At 44.0% G+C, this 25,169-nt stretch overlaps 1 protein-coding gene across 2 annotated transcripts in view; it reads right to left on the bottom strand.

Moving 5' to 3' along the window:
• The window catches only part of KDM1B (lysine demethylase 1B), a 114,254-nt gene that overhangs the window by 83,977 nt on the left and 5,108 nt on the right, over positions 1–25,169 (bottom strand). Inside the window, exons 3-6 of one of the 2 annotated variants that reach the window (XM_069730845.1) lie at positions 19,127–19,216; positions 18,926–19,037; positions 10,618–10,734; positions 2,985–3,023 (exon numbers count right to left, since the gene is read on the bottom strand). In XM_069730845.1, the coding sequence (XP_069586946.1) occupies positions 2,985–3,023; positions 10,618–10,734; positions 18,926–19,037; positions 19,127–19,216 (358 nt within the window). The remainder of the gene's footprint in view (positions 1–2,984; positions 3,024–10,617; positions 10,735–18,925; positions 19,038–19,126; positions 19,217–25,169) is intronic. The other variant, XM_069730846.1, reaches the window with a different exon arrangement.

The raw sequence follows: 25,169 nt of genomic DNA, 5'->3' as shown, positions 1-25,169 counted from the left end.
TCCAAATCGATAAACAGTCTAACGAGAAAATGAAAAAAATAAAAACCACCAGAATTACTTTTTTTGTCCGCTACAACATTGCAATAAAATGCAATAAGAGGTAATCAAAACATCATATCGTATCTCTGTGGGAAAGTTCTAAGGGAGCTCACGCTGACCTCAGTGAGTTTAACGGAGTTCATTGGCTAGGAACTCCCAGGACTTTTCTGACTGCACCACGAACTTGAGAATATTCTCATGCTCACAGTGAAGTCAGTGACGTGACAGGAGCTCACAGCGATATTGAGCAGAGAAAGCATGCACAGTGCTTTGTCTCTGCTGGATGGCAGGCTGTATAGTTGCATATTACAGAACAAATGGATTATCTTCTCCTCTGTGGACAGGTGAGGAATATGGTTGTTTATTATTTTAATTCTGTTACAGTGGACATTGGCTTCAGTGGACTGGGCAATGACGTGAATATAGCTTAATATAGATTCATTAATGAGTCTGTTATTCTTTCAATTAAAGGACTTTATTCTGGGGGTGTTTTTTTTTTAATACAATATTACTATGAGGTTAATAATGGGGACGGACGTCATATAAACATCTCCCCATTAATAATCTCTGGGCTTGATGTCATCTGACAATACAAAGGTGACATCATCCCCCCCAACTATCACCCCACATGGCACCACACCAAGAGGGAAGAGCGAGGCTACATGCCAGATTTGGCGCGTCTTATGGATGCGCCATTTCTGGGGCAGCTGAGAGCCGATGTACAGTAAGTTAAACAAGCACTGTACTAATTATATATGTGACTGACATCTTTATATCTGTCTATTCTATGTATTCTAGCTTTTCTGTTGGGTCATGTTGTGATTTTACTGTATGCGGCAGATGAATTGCCAACTTTTCAAAGGACATGGGGGATCCCATGCCTTTTTTTTCCCCTCTTGAAGAATATTTCCTTGGAAAACTGTAAATTACACACAGCAATTCTCTATGTAAAAGCCCATGTTAAAAAAAAAAAAAAAAAAAAAAAATCGCATTGCAATCAGATCACATTGGCATATAAATCTGATGCCAGGTGTTAAAATCGGATTTTACTTGCATGAAAAAAAAAAAAATCACATGACACTTGCCCAACTTTTCAGGTCCGAAATCAGAACATTTATTTTCATGGTAATGGGTATGAGCCCTTACTGTGATTTCTTCAAATAAGTTTTCAATCACCAAATGAATTTCCACTACCATATATCCCATGTAGAAAAACTAACGGTGTTATAAGACTCAGTCTGTCATTTTGTTTAAATATTCATAAATAGTTACATAGTAATTTTGCCACGCATAGCTTTCATTTTTCTCCACAAAATACGCCCAACCTGGTGAGCAATTCGAGGCCATACACTGGAATTCTGGGAGTGCACAGTATATGAAATCTTCCAGCATTGTATGAGCTGGTACTTCCTTAGGGTACCGTCACACTATAACATTTCGATCGCTACGACGGTACGATTCGCGACGTTCCAGTGATATCGTTACGATATCGCTGTGTCTGACACGCAGCAGCGATCAGGGATCCTGCTGAGAATCGTACGTCGTAGCAGATCGTATGGAACTTTCTTTCATCGCTGGATCTCCCGCTGTCATCGCTAGATCGGTGTGTGTGACACCGATCTAGCGATCTAGCGATGCGATCCAGCGATGCGTTCGCTTGTAACCAGGGTAAACATCGGGTAACTAAGCGCAGGACCGCGCTTAGTTACCCGATGTTTACCCTGGTTACAAGCGTTAAACTAAAAAAAAACAAACAGCACATACTTACATTCTGGTGTCCGTCAGGTCCCTTGCCGTCTCTGCTTCCCGCACTGTGACTGCCGGCCGTAAAGTGAAAGCAGAGCACAGCGGCTGTGCTTTCACTTTCACTTTACGGCCGGCAGTCACTGAGTGCGGGAAGCAGACTGCAAGGGACCTGACGGACACCAGAATGTAAGTATGTGCTGTTTGTTTTTTTTTAGTTTAACGCTTGTAACCAGGGTAAACATCGGGTAACTAAGCGCGGTCCTGCGCTTAGTTACCCGATGTTTACCCTGGTTACCCAGGGACCTCGGCATCGTTGGTCGCTGGAGAGCTGTCTGTGTGACAGCTCCCCAGCGACCACACTACGATTTACCTATGATCACGGCCAGGTCATATCGCTGGTCGTGATCGTAGGTAAATCGTATAGTGTGACGGTACCCTTAGCCTTACTTACAGTACAATCATATTACTGTACTGAACTGAAAACCCATCTCTATACTATGCTTGTAAGCAGTTTGTCAGAGAAAAAAAAAAGCAAACACAGAGAAACAAAGCCCCGACACCACCTCTGCTACTCTGTCTTAGAACGCAGACAGACGGCCATATTACTAGTGAGGATTGCATCGCAATCATCGGAATGACAGTCAAATCTCCTGACCTGAGCGTGAGAGCGGCATAGAAATACATCACGCTCAGGTCAGCCGAGGTGTCGGCCAGTCCGTGCACTGCAATGCAATCCCTGCACGAGTTATACAGCCATCTCTCTGCACGCTTGGCATCTCTGTAGATGGAGAAAATTTAATTTCTGCATTTCAAGTTTATAGAACCTTGGGGCCATGTTCTCAAGTTCAATATTTTACCTCAGTATTAGTAAGCAAAAACCAAGATTGGGTCAATCAGACAAAAAGTAGAACAAAAACATGTCACAACTTCTGTATTTATCACCCACTCCTGGTTTTGGCTACAAATGCAGACGTAAAATACTGACCAAATACTTAACGTGTGAACGTGGCATTAGAGGGATTAAAAACCATGTATGTGAATGACTTTAGCAACTCTTTCAGCCGTTATAGAGCCATGCCATATCCTTTTGCAAACGCGATTGCTATGTTTTTCATATTCATTCTCCCAATATATTCACATGTAATTACATCTCTAATTACAGCGAGCTTCTTACCCTCATTTCCATACATCACACTTACCAGGTCTTCTGGCATAGAACAATGATCTGAGCCTTCAGCCTAAGCAATACAAAACAGCGATAAAACATTAGTTTAGAAATAAGGGTAGGTTCATACTTGAGAATAAATCATTATAATTCTGTCCCATTCTCATCCAGGAGATTGGGATGATTATTTTCTCACTTGTCCTCTGTATACAATCCATTTTTTTTTTTTAACTCAGAAGCCATTAATCTTTTACAGGACCATTTACAATTTTCCATGATACAGAACTGTAATGTAACTAAAAAGAAAAATTGGATGCCATACCGATTGTCTGTACGGCATGTGATTTTTTTCTGGCACTGTCTAATTTTGGAGTGAAATCGCAGCATGCCGAATACAGATCTGCACTGCCTCATTGAATAACACTGGTCTGAATGCAATCAAATTTTTTATTGGAATGCACTCGTCCGATTTATACGCAAGTGTGAGCAAGCTCTAAAACATATTAACATGCAACACAAATGCACTTATCTAAATTTGTCACAATAACATTACAAAAAACGCACTTCATAGAAAACTAGAGCTAAAGAATTTTGGGTATATGGCACACGCACACCAAATTTGGCAAAGGTATACATTGCAAATCTATGGCAGCAATTAGTCTTCAACTCCTTTACCGACACATGCAATAAATGTACAGCAGATGTCAGATGTGCATGTATGGAGCAGAATCTATGCCCTGAGCCCACTCCATAATTGGTGGTTGCAGACGGTTATACAGCTGCCACCTGTAACTGCCGTGATTTGAGCTATTGTAGCTCTGATCGTGATACTTTAAGCCCTTAACAGCTGACATGCATTAAAAGAGTGGTCAATAAGGGGCCTTATTCCCTCTTCGCCGTTTTGAAATGGTGATCGGAAATAAGGGTATAGCGCCCCCCCCCACTGATGTAGCAACCCTCAGCTGTCAGCATTAGCAAGGCTAGTTATCAAGAATAGAGGTGCCGCCATACTGTTTTTGTAATTATTTAAATAAATAATAATAATAAAAAAAAAAAACACAACATATTGTGGGGTCCCCCCCATTTTTGACAACCAGCCTTCCTAAAGCAGATAGCTGGGGGCTGGTATTCTCAGGCTGCTAAGGGGACATAGATATTGACACCTCAAGCCTAAAAATAAAAGCCCGCAGCCGCCTAGAAAAGACACATCTATTAGATGCGCCAATTCTGACGCTTTGCCCGGCTCTTCCCACTGTAGCGGTGCCAAGCGGGGTTCATATTTGTAGGTTTGATGTCACCTATTGTCTGATGACATCAAGCCCATGGATTAGTAATGGAGAAGCGTCTATAAGAAACCTAACCATTACTAATCCTATAGTTGTTCTGTAAATAATGACACAGCCAGAATAAAGTCTTTCATTTGAAATAAAAACAAAACACCAAGGTTACTTAACAGTAGCCGGTTTTTCCGGAATCCATGATGGCACACCTGAGAGAGGGGATCTGCCCATTCAGGACAGGAAACCCTACTGAAAATAAAAGGGAGGTACCTCTCTGTCACATTAGTTGGTTTTCAGAGCATGACAGGCACCCCTGGTTAGTACACATGGCAAATCCATCACCACATCATATGAACTGAAAACACCCAAACTATAGTGCACACCGAAGGCGTGATAAAGGGGGGAATATACAGGTGCAGTCATGGGTTCCGGAAAAAACAGCTACCGGTAAGTAACCTTGGTGTTTTCCCTTCCCCCATGACGGCACACCTGAGAGACTTTTGTAGAATGAAACCTTAGGGAGGGCCCACTGCTTGAAGTACACTTCTACCAAAGGTTAAGTCAGCAGAGGAGGAAAGGTCTAGCCGGTAGTGTTTGAAAAAAGTTAAGGGTGAGGACAAGGTAGCGGCCTTGCAAATTTGATCAATCAATACCTCAGCCTTTTCTGCCCAGGGGGTAGCCATGGCTCTGGTGGAGTGAGCCTTGATGCCTTCAGGAACCGGAGTGCCACCCGCAGAGTAGGATAAACTAATGGCCTGCCTGATCCATCTAGCAATGGTACTTTTAGCTACCCTGCACCCTTTTTTACTACCCTGAAAGGCTACAAATAGGGTTTGGTCTTTCCTCCACTGACTAGTCACGGTCATGTATTGTAACATAGATCTTTTTACATCTAACATATGGAACTTTTGTTCCCCAGGATTTCTAGGATTATTACAAAACGATGGTAAAGTAGTCTCCTGACTCCTATGGAATTTTAGGACCACCTTGGGGAGATACGCCGGGTCTGATCCTAGAATTACTCTGTCCTCAAGAACCTGAGTATAAGGAGGGCATATTGACAGGACCTGTAAATCACCTACCCTACGGGCTGATGTTAAGGCTACCAGTAGAATTGTTTTCAGGGTGAGTAATTTACGTGACAACTCCCGCAAAGGCTCAAAAGGGTCTTTGGTTAAGGCTTCTAAGACTAAATTTAGATCCCAAGGAGGGATTTTTGAGATAATAACCGGCCTAGACTTGCCACAGGATTTTCTGAATCGTGAAACTCACCTATTTGATGCTAGGTTGCAGTTGTATAGGGCCCCCAAGGCTGAACTTTAACCCTTTCTGACCTTGGACGAGATAGTACGTCAGAGGTCAGAAGCCCCGCTTTGATGCGGGCTCCGGCGGTGAGCCCGCATCAAAACCGGGACATGTCAGCTGTTTTGAACAGCTGACATGTGCATGTAATAGCGGCGAGTGAAATCGCTATTCACCCGCCGCTATTAACTAGTTAAATGCCGCTGTCAAATGCAGACAGCGGCATTTAACTACAGCTTCCGGCCGTGTCACATGATTGGGGTCAGCGATGCTTCTGCATTGTAACCATAGAGGTCCTTGACACCTCTATGGTTACTGATCCCCGCTAGTTGTGAGCGCCTCCCTGTGGTCGGCGCTCATAGCACACCTGCATTTCTGCTGCATAGCAGAGATCTGATGACACATACATATATACAGTATATATATATATATATATACACAGTATATATATATATATACATATACAGTATATATATGTATATATATATATTTATATCACCCACCTTTCGCCCCATTCAAAATAAAAAAAAAACAAAACAAAAAAAAACAACAAACCTACACATATTTGGTATCGCCGCGTTCAGAATCGCCCTATCTATCAATAAAAAAAGCATTAACCTGATTGCTAAGCGGCGTAGCGAAAAAAAAATTTGAACCTCCAGAATTACGTTTTTTTGGTCGCCGCGACATTGCATTAAAATGCAATAACGGGCAATCAAAAGAACATATCTACACAAAAGTGGTATCAATAAAAACGTCAGCTTGGAAAGCAAAAAATAAGCCCTCAACCAACCCCAGATCACGAAAAATGGAGACGCTACGGGTATCGGAAAATGGCGCGATTGTTTATTGATTTTTTTTTTAGCAAAGTTTGGAATTTTGTTTCACCACTTAGATAAAACGTAACCTAGTCATGTTTGGTGTCTATGAACTCGTAATGACCTGGAGAATCATAGTGGTAGGTCAGTTTTATCATTTAGTGAACCTAGCAAAAAAGCCAAAACAATAAACAAGTGTGGGATTGCACTTTTTTTGCAATTTCACCGCACTTGGAATTTTTTTCCCGTTTTCTACTACACGACATGGTAAAACCAATGAAGTCGTTCAAAAGTACAACTCATCCCGCAAAAAATAAGCCCTCACATGGCCATATTGATGGAAAAAAAAAAAAAAAAGTCATGGCTCTGGGAAGGAGGGGAGCGAAAAACGAACACGGAAAAACGGAAAATACCAAGGTCATGAAGGGATTAAGAGTGCTGCAACCCTGTCTGCAGAAACTCTAGGATGGGTCCCACTGGAGCTACATCCCCCAACGGTTCACCCAGGAAGTCAAGAAACTTTTACCATAGCCTACCGTAGATTCTAGATGTTATAGGCTTTCTGCTGTTCAGTAGGGTGGAGACTAACCCTGCTGAGAATCCTTGGCGACTCAGTAACGCCCTCTCAAATTCCAGGCTGCCAGATGGAAGCCCTTCACCTGATAGTGGGTCACTGGTCCTTGGGTAAACAGGTCAGGAAACTTCTGGCAGAAACCATGGGTATTTTAATGACATCTGCCTTAGAAGGGAGAACCATGGCCTTCTTGGCCAGAATGGAGCTATGAGTATTATTTTTGCTCGGGTCTTCTCTGATCTTCCGGACTACTGTTGGAATCATCAATATCGGGGGGAATGCGTAGGCCAGAGAGAACCTCCATGGTATTAGCAGGGCATCTACTGCAAAAGGACTCTTGGGTTAAGGGAGCAGAATTTTTTGACTTTTTTGTTGTGTGAGGTGGCAAATAAGTCTATTTCTGGTGTACCCCAGGCTTGTATTATTTGTTGGAACACCTTGGGGTTTAAGGACCATTCCCCCTGTCTCAGACCTCTGCGACTCAGTAAGTCTGCCTGTGTGTTTTCTACACCCCTTATGTGTGGTGCTGAGAGGGACGACAGGTGTTGTTCTGCCAACTGAAAATATAGATTTGATACCTCCATGAGGCCCCGGGATCTCGTCCCCCATTGGCGATTGATATAAGCTACCACTGCTCGATTGTCCGTCATGATTCGAGTATTGTGGCCCTGGAGCAAGGGGAGAAAAGGTTTGAAGGCCTTTTCCACTGCCCATAGTTCTTTTTCGTTTGAGCCATGAATCCTTTCTTGCAAAGACCAGGTTCCTTGTACTGAATGAGACCTCAGATGAGCCCCCAACCTATACCGCTTGTGTCAGTCGTGATGATGTCTTCGACCGGTTTCTGCCACTGGACCCCCATTGTGAGATGTTCCTTCACAGTCCACCAAACTAGGGAATCTCTTACGCCCTGAGAAAGACATAGCTTTCCTTCCAAATGCCCTCTTATCAGTTTCTGAGCTGACAGAACTTCCCACTGCAGTTGTCTCAGGTGAAATTGTGCCCATCCTATAGCCGGAATGCATGACGTCAATGAGCCTAGTAGGGATATTGCTTTTCTTAGGGTCATCGCTGGCTGATGTATTGCTGTACTGGTCAAGTTCATTATTTTGGCAACTTTGTTCTCCGGAAGGAGGCAGAGCTGACGCTCGGAGTCCAGTATTAATCCTAGGAAGGACTGCACTTTTACTGGTACTAATCTTGATTTGGGGATATTTATTATCCAACCCAGCTCTATTAGAGTTGATGTTACAACTGTTACTTGATGGGAGCAATGGGTCTCTGTCCTCCCTACCACAAGGAAGTCGTCCAGGTATAGGACAATCACCACATCCCAGGATCGGAGGTATGACATTACCTCTACCATCACCTTGGTGAAGACCCTGGGAGCTGTAGACAGGCCAAATGGAAAGGCTGTATATTGGTAATGTTTTACTTGGTTTTGTATGTAGAGCGGTACTCTCAAGTATTTCCGATAATCCTGATGTATTGGGATATGATAATATGCATCTTTTAAGTCTATTACTGCCATGAAGCAGTGTGGGAACAGAAGAAGTTTTGTGGACGTGTTGATGGACTCCATCTTGAAGGAGTAGTTCTCTACTGATTGATTGAGCTTTCTTAGATTGACTATGGTTCTCCAGGATGGGGGAGTAAAACCCCCTTCCTACCTCCCGAGCCGGGACTTCTTGCAAGACATTTTTGTGAACAAGTCCGAAGACTTCTGTCTCCAGAGTAGATTGCTCCTGCTGGGACTTCCTCCGGGGAGTAATTACAAAATTCTGCCTGGGTGGACGGATGAATTTTATCTTTAGACCGTCCTTGATAATATTTGAAACCCAGGTGCTGGGGGAGATGTTTATCCAGGCCGGAAAAAAGAGGGAGAGCCTTCCTCCAACCTCTAATGTAATGTCATTAGGGGGGGATTTTTTAGCTGATGTAGGGGGCCCTTTGAACATGTAGCCCGATCCCCTTTTATCTTTAAAGTCCCAATTTCTCCTATCTCCTGGGGGACGATCTCTGTTAAATCTTCTCCTCTCAAAGAAAGGTTTTTTGGGATCTCTAGAGAAACTTGGAAAGGCTTTCTTTTTATCTCCTGCATGTTCCAAGATCTCTTCTAGCTTTTAGACAAAGAGGAATTGACCGTCGCATGGGATGGAGCACAGTTTATGTTTAGACAGCAAATCCCCCGGACAACCTTTAAACCATAGGGCTCTCCTTGCCACATTGGACAAACCCGCTGCTCTAGCTGTTAATCTTGCAGAATCCGCAAGGAATCTGCCAAAAAAGCCGCTGCTCCTTGCACTAAGGATATGTTTACAAGGATATCTTTTCTAGAAACTTTATCCGTTAGCTGATCTTCTATCTGCTGTAGCCAGACCATGAGAGCACGGGCCGTGCTGCACAGACGCCCACTCGGATGCAAAGCCCCGGAGGACCCGCGGATGGCGCTTCCAGTACCCGAGGACTGACGCACAGGCGCTGCCTGTTCTTCCACGCCGGGACGGGTAATGGCTAAGTGGAAACTTCTCCGCCGTGTTCAGCACAAGGGTCCCTGTCATGACAGGAAACCCAACTGAAGCGACAGAGGTACCGCCCTTTTATTTTCAGTAGTGTTTCCTGTCCTGACTGGGCGGATCCCCTCTCTCAGGTGTGCAATCATGGGGGAAGGGAAAACACAGTTTTCCTTTTTTAATTTAAAAATAACTAACACAGTTATACTCACCTAATGCCCATTCCATTGAATCACTCGTCTCCTGTAAGAAAACAAAAACAAAAAAAAAGAACAATATCTCTCACCAATCCGTTGTTCTTTCCCCCACCATAATCCATGTCTGGGAATAAATAGTTTTCAACCTGGATGATGCCAAGATGCGACCGTCCAGGCTAAAAACCACTGGCAAGTTGGAAGAGCCGGGCAAAGGGGGTCAATATCCATTATCTGCCTGAGAATACCAGTCCCCAGCTGTCTGCTTTAGCAAGGCTGGTTGTCAAAAATGGAGGGGACCCACACAATGTTTTTTTTTAAATTAATTATTTAAATTACAAAAACAGAGTGGGGACCCCTCTATTCTTAATAATCACCCTTGCTAACACTGACAGCTGAGGGTTGAGGCCCCCAACTGTTAGGTTTGCCTGACAGGTTATCAAGAACACAGGGGAACCCAATGCCGTTATTTTTTTAAATTATTCATTTGGTGCCCAGACAGCGGCTGATGGGAGTATTCATCAGCTCTGATTGTTATTAGCGGCAGCAGGGGTAGTCTGATGGAAGCAGTAGTCACATCAGCCTGCGACCAGGGAATGGAGGTAAACTTTATAACTCCGATCACAGCTGTCATTTGACAGCGTGGTAACCGGGGCTGTTTGATCAGTAATTTTACCTCCAATCAGAAGCAGTGTTTGCCAAAGAAGTGGGAAGTACAGGGAATGTCCGCTATTAAGCGCTGCTCCCCATATATAAAAATATATCTGAACTGCATCGATAAAAATGTAAATTTCAAATTGCTGTTAGAACCAAAAAATACATTTCAAAAGTGAAGAGAAATCATGTAGCAAAAGGCAACACGAATACTCAGAACAACCAATAAGATGCCAGTTTCTCAAAACTGCACTGATAACTTGTGGTCTTTTGGCTATTATGAGTAATTCCTCCACTAATTTTCATAAATGATCGCCAGTATCATCAAACGTTACCTTGAGAACATTATTCAGCTTCATACCACATCTGTAAGTCTTTGCCATTTGCATAGTTAATTGTATCTCCTTTGTCAACTGACGCCACTTTCCACATTCAGGTTTTGTGCACTGTACCTAAAAAATATTTGCGAAAGCGTATAACAAAAAATACAGTAAAAGCTAAATGTATTTCCTGTAAACTAATAACAAATCAAACACTATCCAGCACTGTAACCAATAGAGATGAGCAAACCTTTCAAGGTCCGGTTTGGTTAACGTCCCATTTGTTTAACGGTTCGTCTAACATACCCGAACCCCACTGAATTCAATGGGACGCAAAACCAAACCCCCTTAAGAGGGGGCCAAAAACCTTCCCAAACAGCTCAAATTAGGAGCAGACAACAGGAAAAGTGTCATCAATTGACCCGGAGTACAAATAGTATAATTGTGCAGAATAAATGCATGGGACAGGGCTTGGACCGGCATTTCTAGCTGAAACATTGATCATTTGGATTGAACATTTGGATGAGTGACAGGTGTAGGCCTGGTGCTCTGAGAGCCCTGCCAAATTCAGGCAACAGACATGAAGGATACCCAACTTGGAGTCCAAACGATTCCAAAAATTACGGGCAGACAAGGAAACGTAGCATCAATTTACCCACAGTAGAACCTTTTATAATAGCACAACTGCAGTCAGTCATGCATGAGGTATCAGGGTCTGGGCCAGCATTTACATCTTTGAATTGAATTTTCAATTAACCCCTTCCCGACATGCCCCGTACTAGTACGGGGCATGTCAGGTCCCCTGCTTTGATGTGGGATCCGGCCGTGAGCCCACATCAAAGTCGCGACATGTCAGCTGTTTTATACAGCAGACATGTGCACGCAATAGCGGCGGGTGAAATCGCGATTCACCCGATGCTATTAACCTGTTAAATGCCGCTGTCAAATGCTGATAGCGGCATTTAACCGGCGCTTCCGGCCGCGTGGCAGGAAATGAGCGCATCGCCGACCCCCGTCACATGATCGGGGGTCGGCGATGCATTAGGATGGCAACCATAGAGGTCCTTTATGGTTACTGATGCCGGCCTGCTGTGAGCGCCCCCCTGTGGTCGGCGCTCATAGCAAGCCTGCATTTCAGCTACATAGCAGCGATCTGATGATCGCTGCTATGTAGCTGAGCCGATCAGGCTATGCCAGCTTCTAGCCTCCCATGGAGGCTATTGAAGCATGGCACAAGTTAAAAAAAAATGTTTTTAAAAATATGAAAAAAATAAAAAATATCTAAAAGTTTAAATCACCCCCCTTTCGCCGCATCCAAAATAAAATTAAAAAAATAAAAATAAAAAAAATAAAACCTACACATTTGGTATCCCGTGTTCAGAATCGGCCGATCAATAAAAACAGCATTAACCTGATCGCTAAACGGCATAGAGAGAAAAAAATTAGAAACGCCAGAATTACAGTTTTTGGTTGCCGCGACATTGCATTAAAATGCAATAACGGGCGATCAAAACAATGTTATCTGCACAAAAGTGGTATAATTAAAAACGTCAGCTCGTCGCGTAAAAAATAAGCCCTCACCCGACCCCAGATCACAAAAAATGGAGACGCTACAGGCATCGGAAAATGGCGCATTTTTTTATTTTTTTTTTAGCAAAGTTTTGCTTATTTTTTTTTAACACTCAGATAAAAAATAACCTAGACATATTTGGTGTCTATGAACTTGTAATGACCTGGAGAATCATAGTGGTAGGTCAGTTTTAGCATTTAGTGAAGCTAGCAAAAAAGCCAAAACAATAAACAAGTGTGGGATTGCACTTTTTTTGCAATTTCACCGCACTTGGAATTTTTTCCCCGTTTTCTACTACACGACATGGTAAAACCAATGAAGTCGTTCAAAAGTACAACTCATCCCGCAAAAAATAAGCCATCACATGGCCATATTGATGGAAGAAAAAAAAAAAAAAAAAAAGTTATGGCTCTGGGAAGGAGGGGAGCGAAAAACGAACACGGAAAAACGGAAAATAGGGATTTTTGTGTACTCACCGTAAAATCCTTTTCTCCGAACCATTCATTGGGGGACACAGACCGTGGGGTGTATGCTGCTGCCAATAGGAGGCTGACACTAAGTGATACAAAAAAAGTTAGCTCCTCCCCTGCAGTATACACCCTCCTGCTGGCTCTCAGCTAACCAGTTCGGTGCAAAAGCAGTAGGAGATCAATAACAATATATGAGCGTATAGCATGTCATATTATAAAAAACAAGCATAAGCTAATAACAGGGTGGGAGCTGTGTCCCCCAATGAATGGCTCGGAGAAAAGGATTTTACGGTGAGTACACAAAAATCCCTATTTCTCCTTCGCCTCATTGGGGGACACAGACCGTGGGACGTCCCAAAGCAGTCCCTGGGTGGGGACAACAATAGATCAGGCCCTGTGTAACCGCTACTTACAAGTGCGCCACCGCGGCCTGCAGAGTCCGCCTGCCCAGACTCACATCTGTGGAAGTGTGGGAATTATAGTGCTTCAAGAATGCATGCGGACTGGACGAATCCGCAAGCTTGCAGGCGTGCCTTGCCGACGCCTGGTGCCTAGAACCCTTGATAGACAGGGAGATAGGCTGACATCTAGCACGGAAGGACTCCTGGATGGTGAAAAGAATTCACCATGTTATCATGGTCGATGAAACGGCTAAACCCTTCCTGAAAATGTCAGGAAGCCTTCTTCTACCGTCAGGAAGCCCAAATAAAACGTCCAACCTTCAGGACGCCGTCCTCAAGACGTACCTACTCAGAGCACTCACTTCGTCCAGAATATGGGGGATCTTATTCCATTTTGTGGACTGGAGCCAAAAGAGATGAGGGAAGAACTATGCCCTCATAACAGTGGTAATACAGTACCACCTTGGTAACAAGGGATGGAGATGGCCTGAGGACAACCTTGCCTCGAAGGTAATAAGGGAAAAAAGTCTGAAAGAGCAAAGAAGCTAGCTCCGAAGACTCGTCAGAGTGAGAATATCGCAGAGGAGAACGGGGGGACTTTCCCTGATAGTAAAGTCTGCCCAGATGAAAAAGGAGCCTACTGTAAGGGTACCGTCACACTATAACATTTCGATCGCTACGACGGTACGATTCGTGACGTTCCAGCGATATCGTTACGATATCGCTGTGTCTGACACGCAGCAGCGATCAGGGATCCTGCTGAGAATCGTACGTCGTAGCAGATCGTATGGAACTTTCTTTCATCGCTGGATCTCCCGCTGTCATCGCTAGATCGGTGTGTGTGACACCGATCTAGCGATGCGATCCAGCGATGCGTTCGCTTGTAACCAGGGTAAACATCGGGTAACTAAGCGCAGGACCGCGCTTAGTTACCCGATGTTTACCCTGGTTACAAGCGTTAAACTAAAAAAAAAAAAAACAGCACATACTTACATTCTGGTGTCCGTCAGGTCCCTTGCCGTCTCTGCTTCTCGCACTGTGACTGCCGGCTGTAAAGTGAAAGCAGAGCACAGCGGCTGTGCTTTCACTTTACGGCCGGCAGTCAGTGAGTGCAGGAAGCAGAGACGGCAAGGGACCTGACGGACACCAGAATGTAAGTATGTGCTGTTTTTTTTTTTTTTAGTTTAACGCTTGTAACCAGGGTAAACATCGGGTAACTAAGCGCGGTCCTGCGCTTAGTTACCCGATGTTTACCCTGGTTACCCGGGGACCTCGGCATCGTTGGTCGCTGGAGAGCTGGCTGTGTGACAGCTCCCCAGCGACCACACTACGATTTACCTACGATCACGGCCAGGTCATATCGCTGGTCGTGATCGTAGGTAAATCGTATAGTGTGACGGTACCCTAAGACTCCTAGGAATAATAAGGTCCCAATGATCTAACGGTATGCGATAGGGAAGAACTACGTGTGAAAACTCCCTGTGAGAAAGTCCCTACTTGCAGTTGTGCTGCGATAAGGCGAGAAGATACTAGCTCCGCAAACAAAAAACGGACGTGGTCAGTGCGGATCTCTGAGGATCACTGGGGCCCCTTTCTGCTTCCGAAAGGCTTTCGGAAGCAGTGGAAGGGGAGTTATGGAAACTGGTACCACGGCAGAACCAGAGCATGGAGAGCGATGGCTCTTGGATCTCGAGGCCGAACCACGAACTCGAGTACATTGGCCTTCAGTCTGGATGTCATCCCACCTACAACTGGAGAGCTCCAGTAAGGACAGATCTGATGGAAGACTTCGGGGTGAAGTTCCCACTGACTTGAGGCGGAACCCTGACGGCTGAATTTGTTTGCCGTTCAGAGTTCTACTTCTGGGATATATACTGCCGAGATCACCGAATAATAGACTTCGGCCCATCAGAGAAAGTGAGGTACCTCGGTCATGGCGCCTGACCGTGGGTACCTGCTAGATGACTGACGTAAGGCACCGCCGTGGCATTATCCAATTGAATTCGGATAGGGTGACCCGCCAGAAGGCAGTGGACCTGCTGTAAGACTACCGTTCGGATCTCCAGAACAATGATGGGGAGAAGAAGACTGGCATTGGTAGTTACTAATAACCATTGAACCGGGAGAAAGGCCCTGGATGAAGAAGGAGCTCAGAGACTATTGTCTGAAAGTCTGTTTGACTTGCTGAAAACGAGTGGAGCGAAGGAAACCGCTTCCATTGTCGTCACCATTTTTCCTCAGAACTCTCTTAGCAAATCAAATGAAATGAGGGGGTGAGTAATCAAGTCCTCAGAACTCTCCTTGCGCGAGCTCCCTGTTGAAGGGCCATGACCTTGTCTCGAGGAAGAATTACCATCCTTCTAGAAGTGTGCAGGATCATCCTCAAAAAGGATATCTGCTGGGCTGGAAATGAGGGGAACTTGTCTAAGTGTAGCTGCCAGCCCAGGAGAGAAGGTATCGCAAGAGATATAGACGACTCAGCGTAGTCCTGGAAGGGCAGCTAGACAGACCAAACAGGGCAGGACGAGCACGCCTCTAGAGTGCAAGAGAAACATGACATCCGCCATGACCCGAGCGAACACTCTGGGTGCGGAAGCAAGGCCGAAGGACAAGGTTGTGACTTGAAAATGCTGTTGACGAATGGAAAGGCGAAGGAATTTTTGCAGAGGGCAAGCAACCCGAATGTCGATGGATGCCGGAAACTGCACCTTTTTCTGTTGAAATAATGGCTGAGCGGAGAAACTCCATCCAAAGAAGGAGGACCATGTCAAAGGTTGTTAGAAGTTTGAGGTCCAGGGTCGATCTTACTTTTCGTTCCCCTGTTTGGAGCCAAGATCCCTTAGATCTAGACTGTGCTGGACAATCCTTATACAATCCTTTGTCAGTCTCCCGCTCAAAGGATTTGATTAACCAGTTGCTGCTGGTGTGAATCAAGGTAGTTAAGGTCTCCAGCCAGGAGACCATTGCTCTAGCAATCCATGCGGCCGCTAGGGAGGATAGAGCGCTGGACCTGAAGCCGCAAGACGGAACGAACCAGATTTGCTATCTGACAGTCCGTGGTATTTTTAATTGATGACCCATCGGGTAGGGATACTGGTAGGTATACCACAGGAGATTCTACCCGGTTAATCTGCCCCATGGCAGAATGTGCGGCTGCATCCAGCAGGTCATAGTCTCTTGCCATCTCCTCTTTTCACGGTGCAGAGATAAAAATTAGGAACCCTCGATCCATCAACCTCTTAACAGGGAAGTGGAGAGGAATTGTCCGCCTTCTTGCATCATCCGCTAAATAGTGGTGATGCAGAGGGGGGAGCTCGTACGCCAAAAAGGGTGCCTCTATATGTCCACAGAGTTCAGGTCTCCGGGTGGACAGGACAGGTTGTCTGGCGTTAGGCCTGGATGCAGAAGAGGAAACATGGAGACGACACTCCGTGTGCTCGTCTGTTGATGGTGTGGGGAGATCGGTGCCCTTTAAAGGACCTGTCGCCCTTAAAAAAAAGGCAAGGCATGGCATCCCACGTAGATGCTTCTGTCCAGTGAATCGCTTATCCGAATTGAATGGCAAATGCTCTCGAGGGAGTTTAGTCTCTGAAGCTCTGGCAAGCTCAGGCAATATCCAATCCATATTCAGAGCCTTCTACAGACACTAAGCAAGAACTGGTTAGCTGAGAGCCAGCAGGAGGGTGTATACTGCAGGGGAGGAGCTAACTTTTTTTGTATCACTTAGTGTCAGCCTCCTATTGGCAGCAGCATACACCCCACGGTCTGTGTCCCCCAATGAGGCGAAGGAGAAATACCAAGGTCATGAAGGGATTAAGGAAGTCAAGAAACTTTTACCCTAGCCTACCTTAGATTCTAGATGTTATAGGCTTTCTGCTGTTCAGTACGGTGGAGACTAACCCTGCTGAGAATCCTTGGCGACTCAGTAACGCCCTCTCAAATTCCAGGCTGCCAGATGGAAGCCCTTCACCTGAGAGTGGGTCACTGGTCCTTGGGTTAACAGGTCAGGAAACTTCTGGCAGAAACCATGGGTATGTTAATGACATCCGCCTTAGAAGGGAGAACCATGGCCTTCTTGGCCAGAATGGATTGCACTTTTTTTTTTGCAATTTCACCGCACTTGGATTTTTTTTCCTGTTTTCTGGTACAATACATGGTAAAACCAATGGTGTCATTCAAAAGTACAACTCGTCCCGCAAAAAATAAGCCCTCACATGGCCATATTGATGGAAAAATAAAAAAGTTATGGCTCTGGGAAGGAGGGGAGCAAAAAACGAACGAAAAAAAAAAAAAAAAAAAGGGCCGCGGCGGGAAGGGTTTAAAATGAGGTGGGTGAGGGACCGGTGTAAGCCTTCTTTGCTGGGAGCCTGATCCCTCATGCAACAGCTCAAACTGGATGTTAGCTCAGCCACACTTAGGTGGCACAAACCGCAGCTTAGTACACCACTGTTAGAAAAACTGAAGGATAGTAACACGGATTATACGTGAAGTAGACCCAGGAGTTCAAACATTTCAAAACATGATTGTCACACACTACTTAAGTGGCATTAATTTCCGCAGAGTAGAAATAGTATAATGGGCCTCTGACACCCCTTCCACTACAGGTAACCCACCAGATGAAGACCCAAGTTTGAGTCTCCACATTTCAAAAAATTGTTTGCAACATCAGTAGCAACAGCAGGCACAGAAGCCACAATAAAAGGTGTCGCAGACTGCAATAATGCGAGATCAATGCAGCACACTAAAAACGACACCATTGCCTAGTCGGCCCAGTCTGCGACTGGGATGCAAAAGTCATTTTAGATCCATGACTGGTTCATCTAGATGAAAGATAAGCGGTCTACACTTTTATGGGACAGCTGGATACACTTATCTGTCAGGACACCACCAGCAGCGCTGACAACATGTTCTGAGAGAACCTGGCTGCCAGACATAACAAAACCTCCAAGGCGTCACAGGCAAGATTAGGCCATTCTTCTATTTTTGAAGACCAAAATGCAAAAAGGTCCAAATTCCCCCCGATGGCATGGATATTGAGCTCCAGACACTCCTGCCTCATCCTCTCCTATTATTCAAATTCATTATTCAAACTTGTACTCTGTTATATATATATATATATATATATAATTGCCTAGAATACTACTTCCTGCAATTTGTGCCAACTTCCTGTCCGGAGATAATGTCCGGAGATAAGTGACGTCAACAGTGTCCAGTGTCTGATTGGTTGCCGCCTGCTGCGAGCGACCAATCAGAAACGTGCCGTACTGTGACACACTCCGCCCGCCATTTTGGTGTGATTTTTGAATTTTTACCTCACAGCAAGTTTCTACTGCGTGGAGGCGGGCCCAGTGACGTTGCTCTTCAAGCTCCTGCCGAATTTCGTCAAAAAAATGATAATACCATTTACCAAAACTATATATATTTAGTTGTGAAGTGGTTCAGTGACATTTTCACACCAATTTTGAACTTTTGTTTGGTGTTTTCTCCATATACTGCCTATTATTTTTGTTCTTTCTTACTATTATTTATTAATTGTATTATTCTTACATTTGAATAAATAAAGTATATATGGATTCTAGACTCCCGATTCTTTAGAATCGGGCTGCCATCTAGTATATATATATATATATATATATATATATATATATATATATATATATATACACACACATCCCCACGTATCATGTATACCAGGATGAGGGGGATATTACCCCATAGTAGTGTCAGCAGCAGTGTGTAATGATGTAATGACCACATTTTTTGTTTCAATTTTTTCTATTTTCCTCCTCTAAAACCTCGACAAATACAGTATGTTTAATTGTGGAACAACCCTTTTCATAACATCCAAATTTTAGATACACAAGTTAAATCAAGTCTCTCACCCAGTAGGGAAGCTGCTGGTCAGCCATGAATGCCTTAGGGCTTGGTTCACTTTTTCCATTACTTGTCCATGTACGTTTCCAAGTAGAAAATTTGTCATAACCATCTTTGTGACTTAAAAAAAAAAAATATATATATATATATATATAACAAAATTTAGCAAAATTACAGTGGCCTATTGCTATTATTTTATTATTACCTACCTTCTATAGTAGTGATCAAAGCATTCATTGCAGAAATGTTCCCCACAAGAAAGATGATACCATCTGGATGTGTAACCATTCTTTGCACATCTGAAAACGAATAAAAGTCACGATCACGTCTGATTAGGTCACTAATATATGGTTCCTTACATCCTTACACAATATAACAATCACGTAGATATAATTCAAACTCAAAATTTTTCTAGTAACCATTACTTCAGCACTCAACACTTTATAGCAAACAATTTTGTCTTTTCTAAGATCAGCTCTTAACCCCTTTCCGACATCGGGCGTAACAGTACACCGATGTTGGAATCCCTCCATTTGATGTGGGCTTCGGCCCTGAGCCCACATCTTTCACGGCACACGTCAACTGTTTTGAACAGCTGACCTGTGCCTCTAACAGCCGCGGGTGGAATCGCGATCCACCTGCGGATGTTAACCCGCTAAATGCCGCTGTCAAACTGACAGCGGCATTTAACTCACGCTTCCTGCAAGCGCGACGGAAATCCCACCCATCAGTGACCCAGTCACGTGATCGCGCGTCACCGATGGGTTGAAATGACAACCAGAGGTCTCCAGCAGACCTCTATGGTTGTCACTGCTGTATTTCTGAGTGCCGCCAGGTGGTCTGCGCTCATAGCAAGTGATCAATTCTGCTACATACAGGCGATGTAATCATTGCCTGTATGTAGCAGAGCTGATATTATGGCAGCTTCTAGTCTCCCATGGAGACTATTGAAGCATGTAAAAAAAAAAAAGGATTTGAAAAATATTTTTTTTTAAAAATTAAAGGTCAAATCACCCACCTTTCGCCCCATTCAAAATAAAATACAAAAAAATAAAAATAAAAAACCAAACATACACATTTTGTATTTCTGCGTTCAGAATCGCCAGATCAATATAAAAAAAAAAAATTAACCCAAATCGCTAAATGGTGTAACGAGAAAAAAAGGTCAAAACCCCATATCTGAAGATGGTGACGAAATTAATTATTTATAACAATAAAGACTTTTTTTATACTGTGTAATAGCAGCAAAAAAAAAAAAAATTATATATATATATATATATATATATATATATATATATATATATATATATATATATATATATATATATATATTGTCTAGTCATCACTTACAATGCATGGTGAACCGCTCCAAAATAAAAATTAGAACTGTTCTTGAACTGTGGTCTACACACGTGGTCAAAAGGTAAAAGTTATAAGACCATCTCCAAGCAGCTTGATGTTCCTGTGACTACGCTGAGGATCTGTTTATACCAAGGAAGGTGACGGGCACAAGGGGGCATTCTTTGCGTCTGGAGGAGAGAAGGTTTTTCCACCAACATAGAAGAGGATTCTTTACTGTTAGGGCAGTGAGAATCTGGAATTGCTTGACTGAGGAGGTGGTGATGACGAACTCAGTCGAGGGGTTCAAGAGAGGCCTGGATGTCTTCCTGGAGCAGAACAATATTGTATCATACAATTATTAGGTTCTGTAGAAGGACGTAGATCTGGGGATTTATTATGATGGAATATAGGCTGAACTGAATGGACAAATGTCTTTTTTTGGCCTTACTAACTATGTTACTATGTTACAGTTGCACGTATTATTCAGAAATTTAAGAGCCATGGGACTGCAGCCAACCTCCCTGGACGTGGCCGCAGGAGGAAAATTGATGACAAACCAAAGAGACGGATAATACAAATGGTCACAAAAGAGCCCAGAATAACTTCTAAACAGATTAAGGGTGAACTTCAAGCTCAAGGGACGTCAGTGTCAGATCGCACCATACGTCGTTGTATGAGCCAAAGTGGACTTCATGGGAGATGACCATTGTTGAGGAAAAAAAAAAAAAAAAGAGAGAATTGTAAAAAAAAAAGCCAGACTGGAATTTGCCAAACTACATGTTGACAAGCCACAAAGCTTCTGGAAGAGTGTCCTATGGACAGATGACATTTCAAAAACCTGACCTGCACATCCAAACATTGACTGAGTGTGAACAGGTGCTGAACCCAGAGTCGCCAACTCGTATATAGTTAAATAAATAGGGCAGCACACTGCAGCGCCAAAACATGCAAACTTGAAAAAACGAAATTTGAACTGCATTACTGCACTAGAAATATGAAAAATGAGAGCTTTTAGCGCACAAAAATGGCCAATTTTATGTGTACCTCGTAGCCACGTTAAGGCATCTCTCTTATACGAGGTCCTACCTCACTGAGAATAAACGTCTCCATCTGAATGGGTACATGTAAAAACCTCTTCTTGGACTCAAATTCTCTCTCTATGTGGAGGGGTATTGGACCTACTATAATTAAAACACCTGAAGCTAGGAGGCGGGGAGTGCACGATCAGAAGGCTAGAGAATACATTTCAAAAACCTGACCTGCACATCCAAACATTGACTGAGTGTGAACAGGTGCTGAACCCAGAGTCGCCAACTCGTATATAGTTAAATAAATAGGGCAGCACACTGCAGCGCCAAAACATGCAAACGTAGGTCAAACGTAGGACCTCGTATAAGAGAGATGCCTTAACGTGGCTACGAGGTACACATAAAATTGGCCATTTTTGTGCGCTAAAAGCTCTCATTTTTCATATTTCTAGTGCAGTAATGCAGTTCAAATTTCGTTTTTTCAAGTTTGCATGTTTTGGCGCTGCAGTGTGCTGCCCTATTTATTTAACTATGGACAGATGAGACACAAATTGAACTTTTAGGCAAGGTACATCAGCTCTATGTTCACAAATGGAAAAATGAAGCATATCAAGAAAAGAACACTGTCCCTACTGTGAAACATGGAGGAGGCTCTGTTATGTTCTGAGGCTGCCATGCTGCATCTGGCACAGGGCGTCTAGAATCTGTGCAGGGTACAATGAAATCTCAAGACAATCAGGGGATTCTAGAGAGAAATGAGCTGCCCAGTGTCAGAAAGCTTGGTCTCAGTCACTGGTCATTTGTCTTGCAACAGTATAATGACCCAAAACACACAGCTAAAAACACTCAAGAATGGCTACGAGGAAAACATTGGAAAACATTGGACTATTCTGAAGTGGCCTTCTATAAGCTTTGACCTAAATCCTGTTGCGCATCTTTGGAAAGAGCTGAAACATGCCGCCTGGAAAAGGCAACCTTCAAACACGAGACAACTGGAGCAGTTTGCTCTTGAGGAGTGGGCCAAAATACCTGTCGAGAGGTGTTGAAGTTTCAATGATCGTTACAGAAATTGTTTGATTGCCTCAAAAGGTTGTGCAACTATATATAATAATAATAATCTTTATTTTTATATAGCGCTAACATATTCCGCAGCGCTTTACAGTTTTGCACACATTATCATCACTGTCCCCGATGGGGCTCACAATCTAGATTCCCTATCAGTATGTCTTTGGAATGTGGGAGGAAACCGGAGTGCCCGGAGGAAACCCACGCAAACACGGAGAGAACATACAAACTCTTTGCAGATGTTTCCAAAACCAGAAAAAGTAACAGCGCACTCACCGGTGTTGAGCAAAAAGCGATTTATTCACATGAAGTCATGCGGTGCAGGGAGGGTAGTGAAACACATACGGATGACAGCTGTTTCGTGCTGCAAGCACTTCAACAGATCCAGACTGACTGGATCTGTTGAAGTGCTTGCAGCACGAAACAGCTGTCATCCGTATGTGTTTCACTACCCTCCCTGCACCGCATGACTTCATATGAATAAATCGCTTTTTGCTCAACACCGGTGAGTGCGCTGTTACTTTTTCTTGTTTTGGATACATTTATGCAAACTGTTTTTCTCTGTGGAGCAGCACCCAGGTGGAGCTTACATAGCGATAACTTTTTTTCTATTGAGACTAAAGGCTTATACGGTGTGCTTATACCCCATAGAGGGTCTGACGTATAACGGCTGTGCGATTGCAATATTTCTGGACTGTGGTCTTTGCAGATGTTGTCCTGGGTGGGATTCGAACCCAGGACCCCAGCGCTGCAAGGCTGCAGTGCTATCCACTGAGCCACCGTGCTGCTAAGTTAAGGGTATCATAATTTCTGTCCAGGCCTATTTCATGAGTTTTATTTATTTCCTTTTTTAATTCTGTGGAAGCATGGTTGAAAAGCAACGTCTGACTTTCATTTGTTCATTTTCATAGATTTTTATTTATTTATTATTACTTTTGTAAGATTCAAGTTATTTCTGTGACCATTGTGGGGTTTTCTGTTATTAAACAAGGGGTACCAACAATTTTGACCACGTGTGTGTAAATGTTCATTCCAACCCCCCACTCCCCCCCACAAAAAAACATAGAACAAGGCTTTGATCACATATATCCTGTGCTCTCCACTGAGCACTTACATCAGGGTTTCTGTATAAATCCCCAAAACCACGATTCAAACAAAGCCCAGATGGAACTACTCACTTCTGAGATGAGCTAATTTCTCAGGTTCCCTCTTATTCGGCAAGCTATAGCGCTTGCCGAATAAGCTGCAGAGGGAACCCGGCTTCCTGGATCACGCCAGCTGATCAGCACCTCGGACCCATGTGTTGCGGCTGTGTGACAGTCACGATACATGCATGGAGAACCCAACAAACAGGCTCTCCATGCATGTGTTGTGACTGTCACACAGCCGCGACACATGCAGCTGAGGCGCCGATCAGCTGATATGCAGGTGCGATCCAGGAAGCCGGGTTCCCCTCTGCAGCTTATTCAGCAAGCGCTACAGCTTGCCGAATAAGAAGGAATCCGAACAAATTCACTCATCTCTAATTCTGAGGCAGATGGAGTTACTTTGGAGTGGTTCTGGTGGTGTCCAATCATTTTAGGCGTTTATTTTTTTAACACACAAGTGTGGGTGACCAAATATCTGTAAATGCCTAAAAGGATGGATACCACCGGAACGCCAACATGTCTCCATATGCCTCATTATGGTGACTGACTTCTTTGGGGGTTAGTCTGAATTGCATTTTTCTTGGATTTACAGGAAACCTTGACATAAGGGCTCAGCATAGAACACAAGACTGTGATCCGAGCCTTATACTAGAAGCGATAAAAAAAAAAAGTTATGTACCCCAAAATATTACCAATAAAAACCCTAGTTTATCCAGCACCAAACCAGCCCCCACTAAGGTACGTCATCTGTCACAGGAAATATCGGGGTTCCCACATGAAGTACAAAATGTCACGAGAAAACAGTCTCAGAATCAGTGGGATATGTCAAAGTGTTCCAGAGTTATTACCACATAAAGGGACACTGGTCAGAATTGTAAAAATTGGACTGGTCAGTGAGGTTAAAATGGGCTCAATCACCAACGGGTTAACTAAAGCAGCTTTGCTTTTGATATTTCCTGGTATTTGACCATTACTTTACTGATATGCACATGACTGTACTACATGCATTTCTGTTGCAGACTAAAAATGAAAGTGCGTTTTTACCTGAGGTAAATCCAATTCTATGGGGAAAATCCGCACATAAAACTCAACGTACCCACAAGATAAATTGACAGGTTGCGGACTGGGAACAGGCAGCACAGGTCAGCTTACTCTGAGTAGAAAAGAGGCTCAGTGGGCAGGAAATTTCTAGATATCCCATCCAATTTGCAGGGACGGTACGATGCTGCGCTCTTTCACACAGCAAAAATGCACAGCATCAAAAACTCACGGTGGGCACACTGCTGCACGCTGCCTACAGGGGCTCGCAAAGGAATAAAAATAATGCTATTATGAGGAACTTCCTATATTACTAATTCATACCTCCCAACCGTCCCGGATCCAGCGGGACTGTCCCAATTTTGACAGTCAGCCCTGCGATCCCGGGCGGGACATTAGTTGTCCCGCACTGGTTGGGAGGTGTGTAATATCACCCGGTCAGCTCCCTGAGTCCCTGCACCCGCAGAGCAGCACACAACATATTGGCTGCTCTGTGCACACAGGACCTGTGATGAGGTCACAGGATGGGAGGAGTCAGGGCGGGTCACATGATCGGGAGGACCTCCGTGTACAGGACTCTGCTGGTTGTCATGGCGCCGGACGAGGGTAAGTGTGAGGTCAGGAGGCGTTTA

This window comes from Ranitomeya imitator, chromosome 6 (genome assembly GCF_032444005.1).
Source record: "Ranitomeya imitator isolate aRanImi1 chromosome 6, aRanImi1.pri, whole genome shotgun sequence".
NCBI classification, from domain to species: domain Eukaryota; kingdom Metazoa; phylum Chordata; class Amphibia; order Anura; family Dendrobatidae; genus Ranitomeya; species Ranitomeya imitator.
Note: the sequence above shows the minus strand (reverse complement) of the source record. Positions and strands in the feature narration are given on the sequence as shown.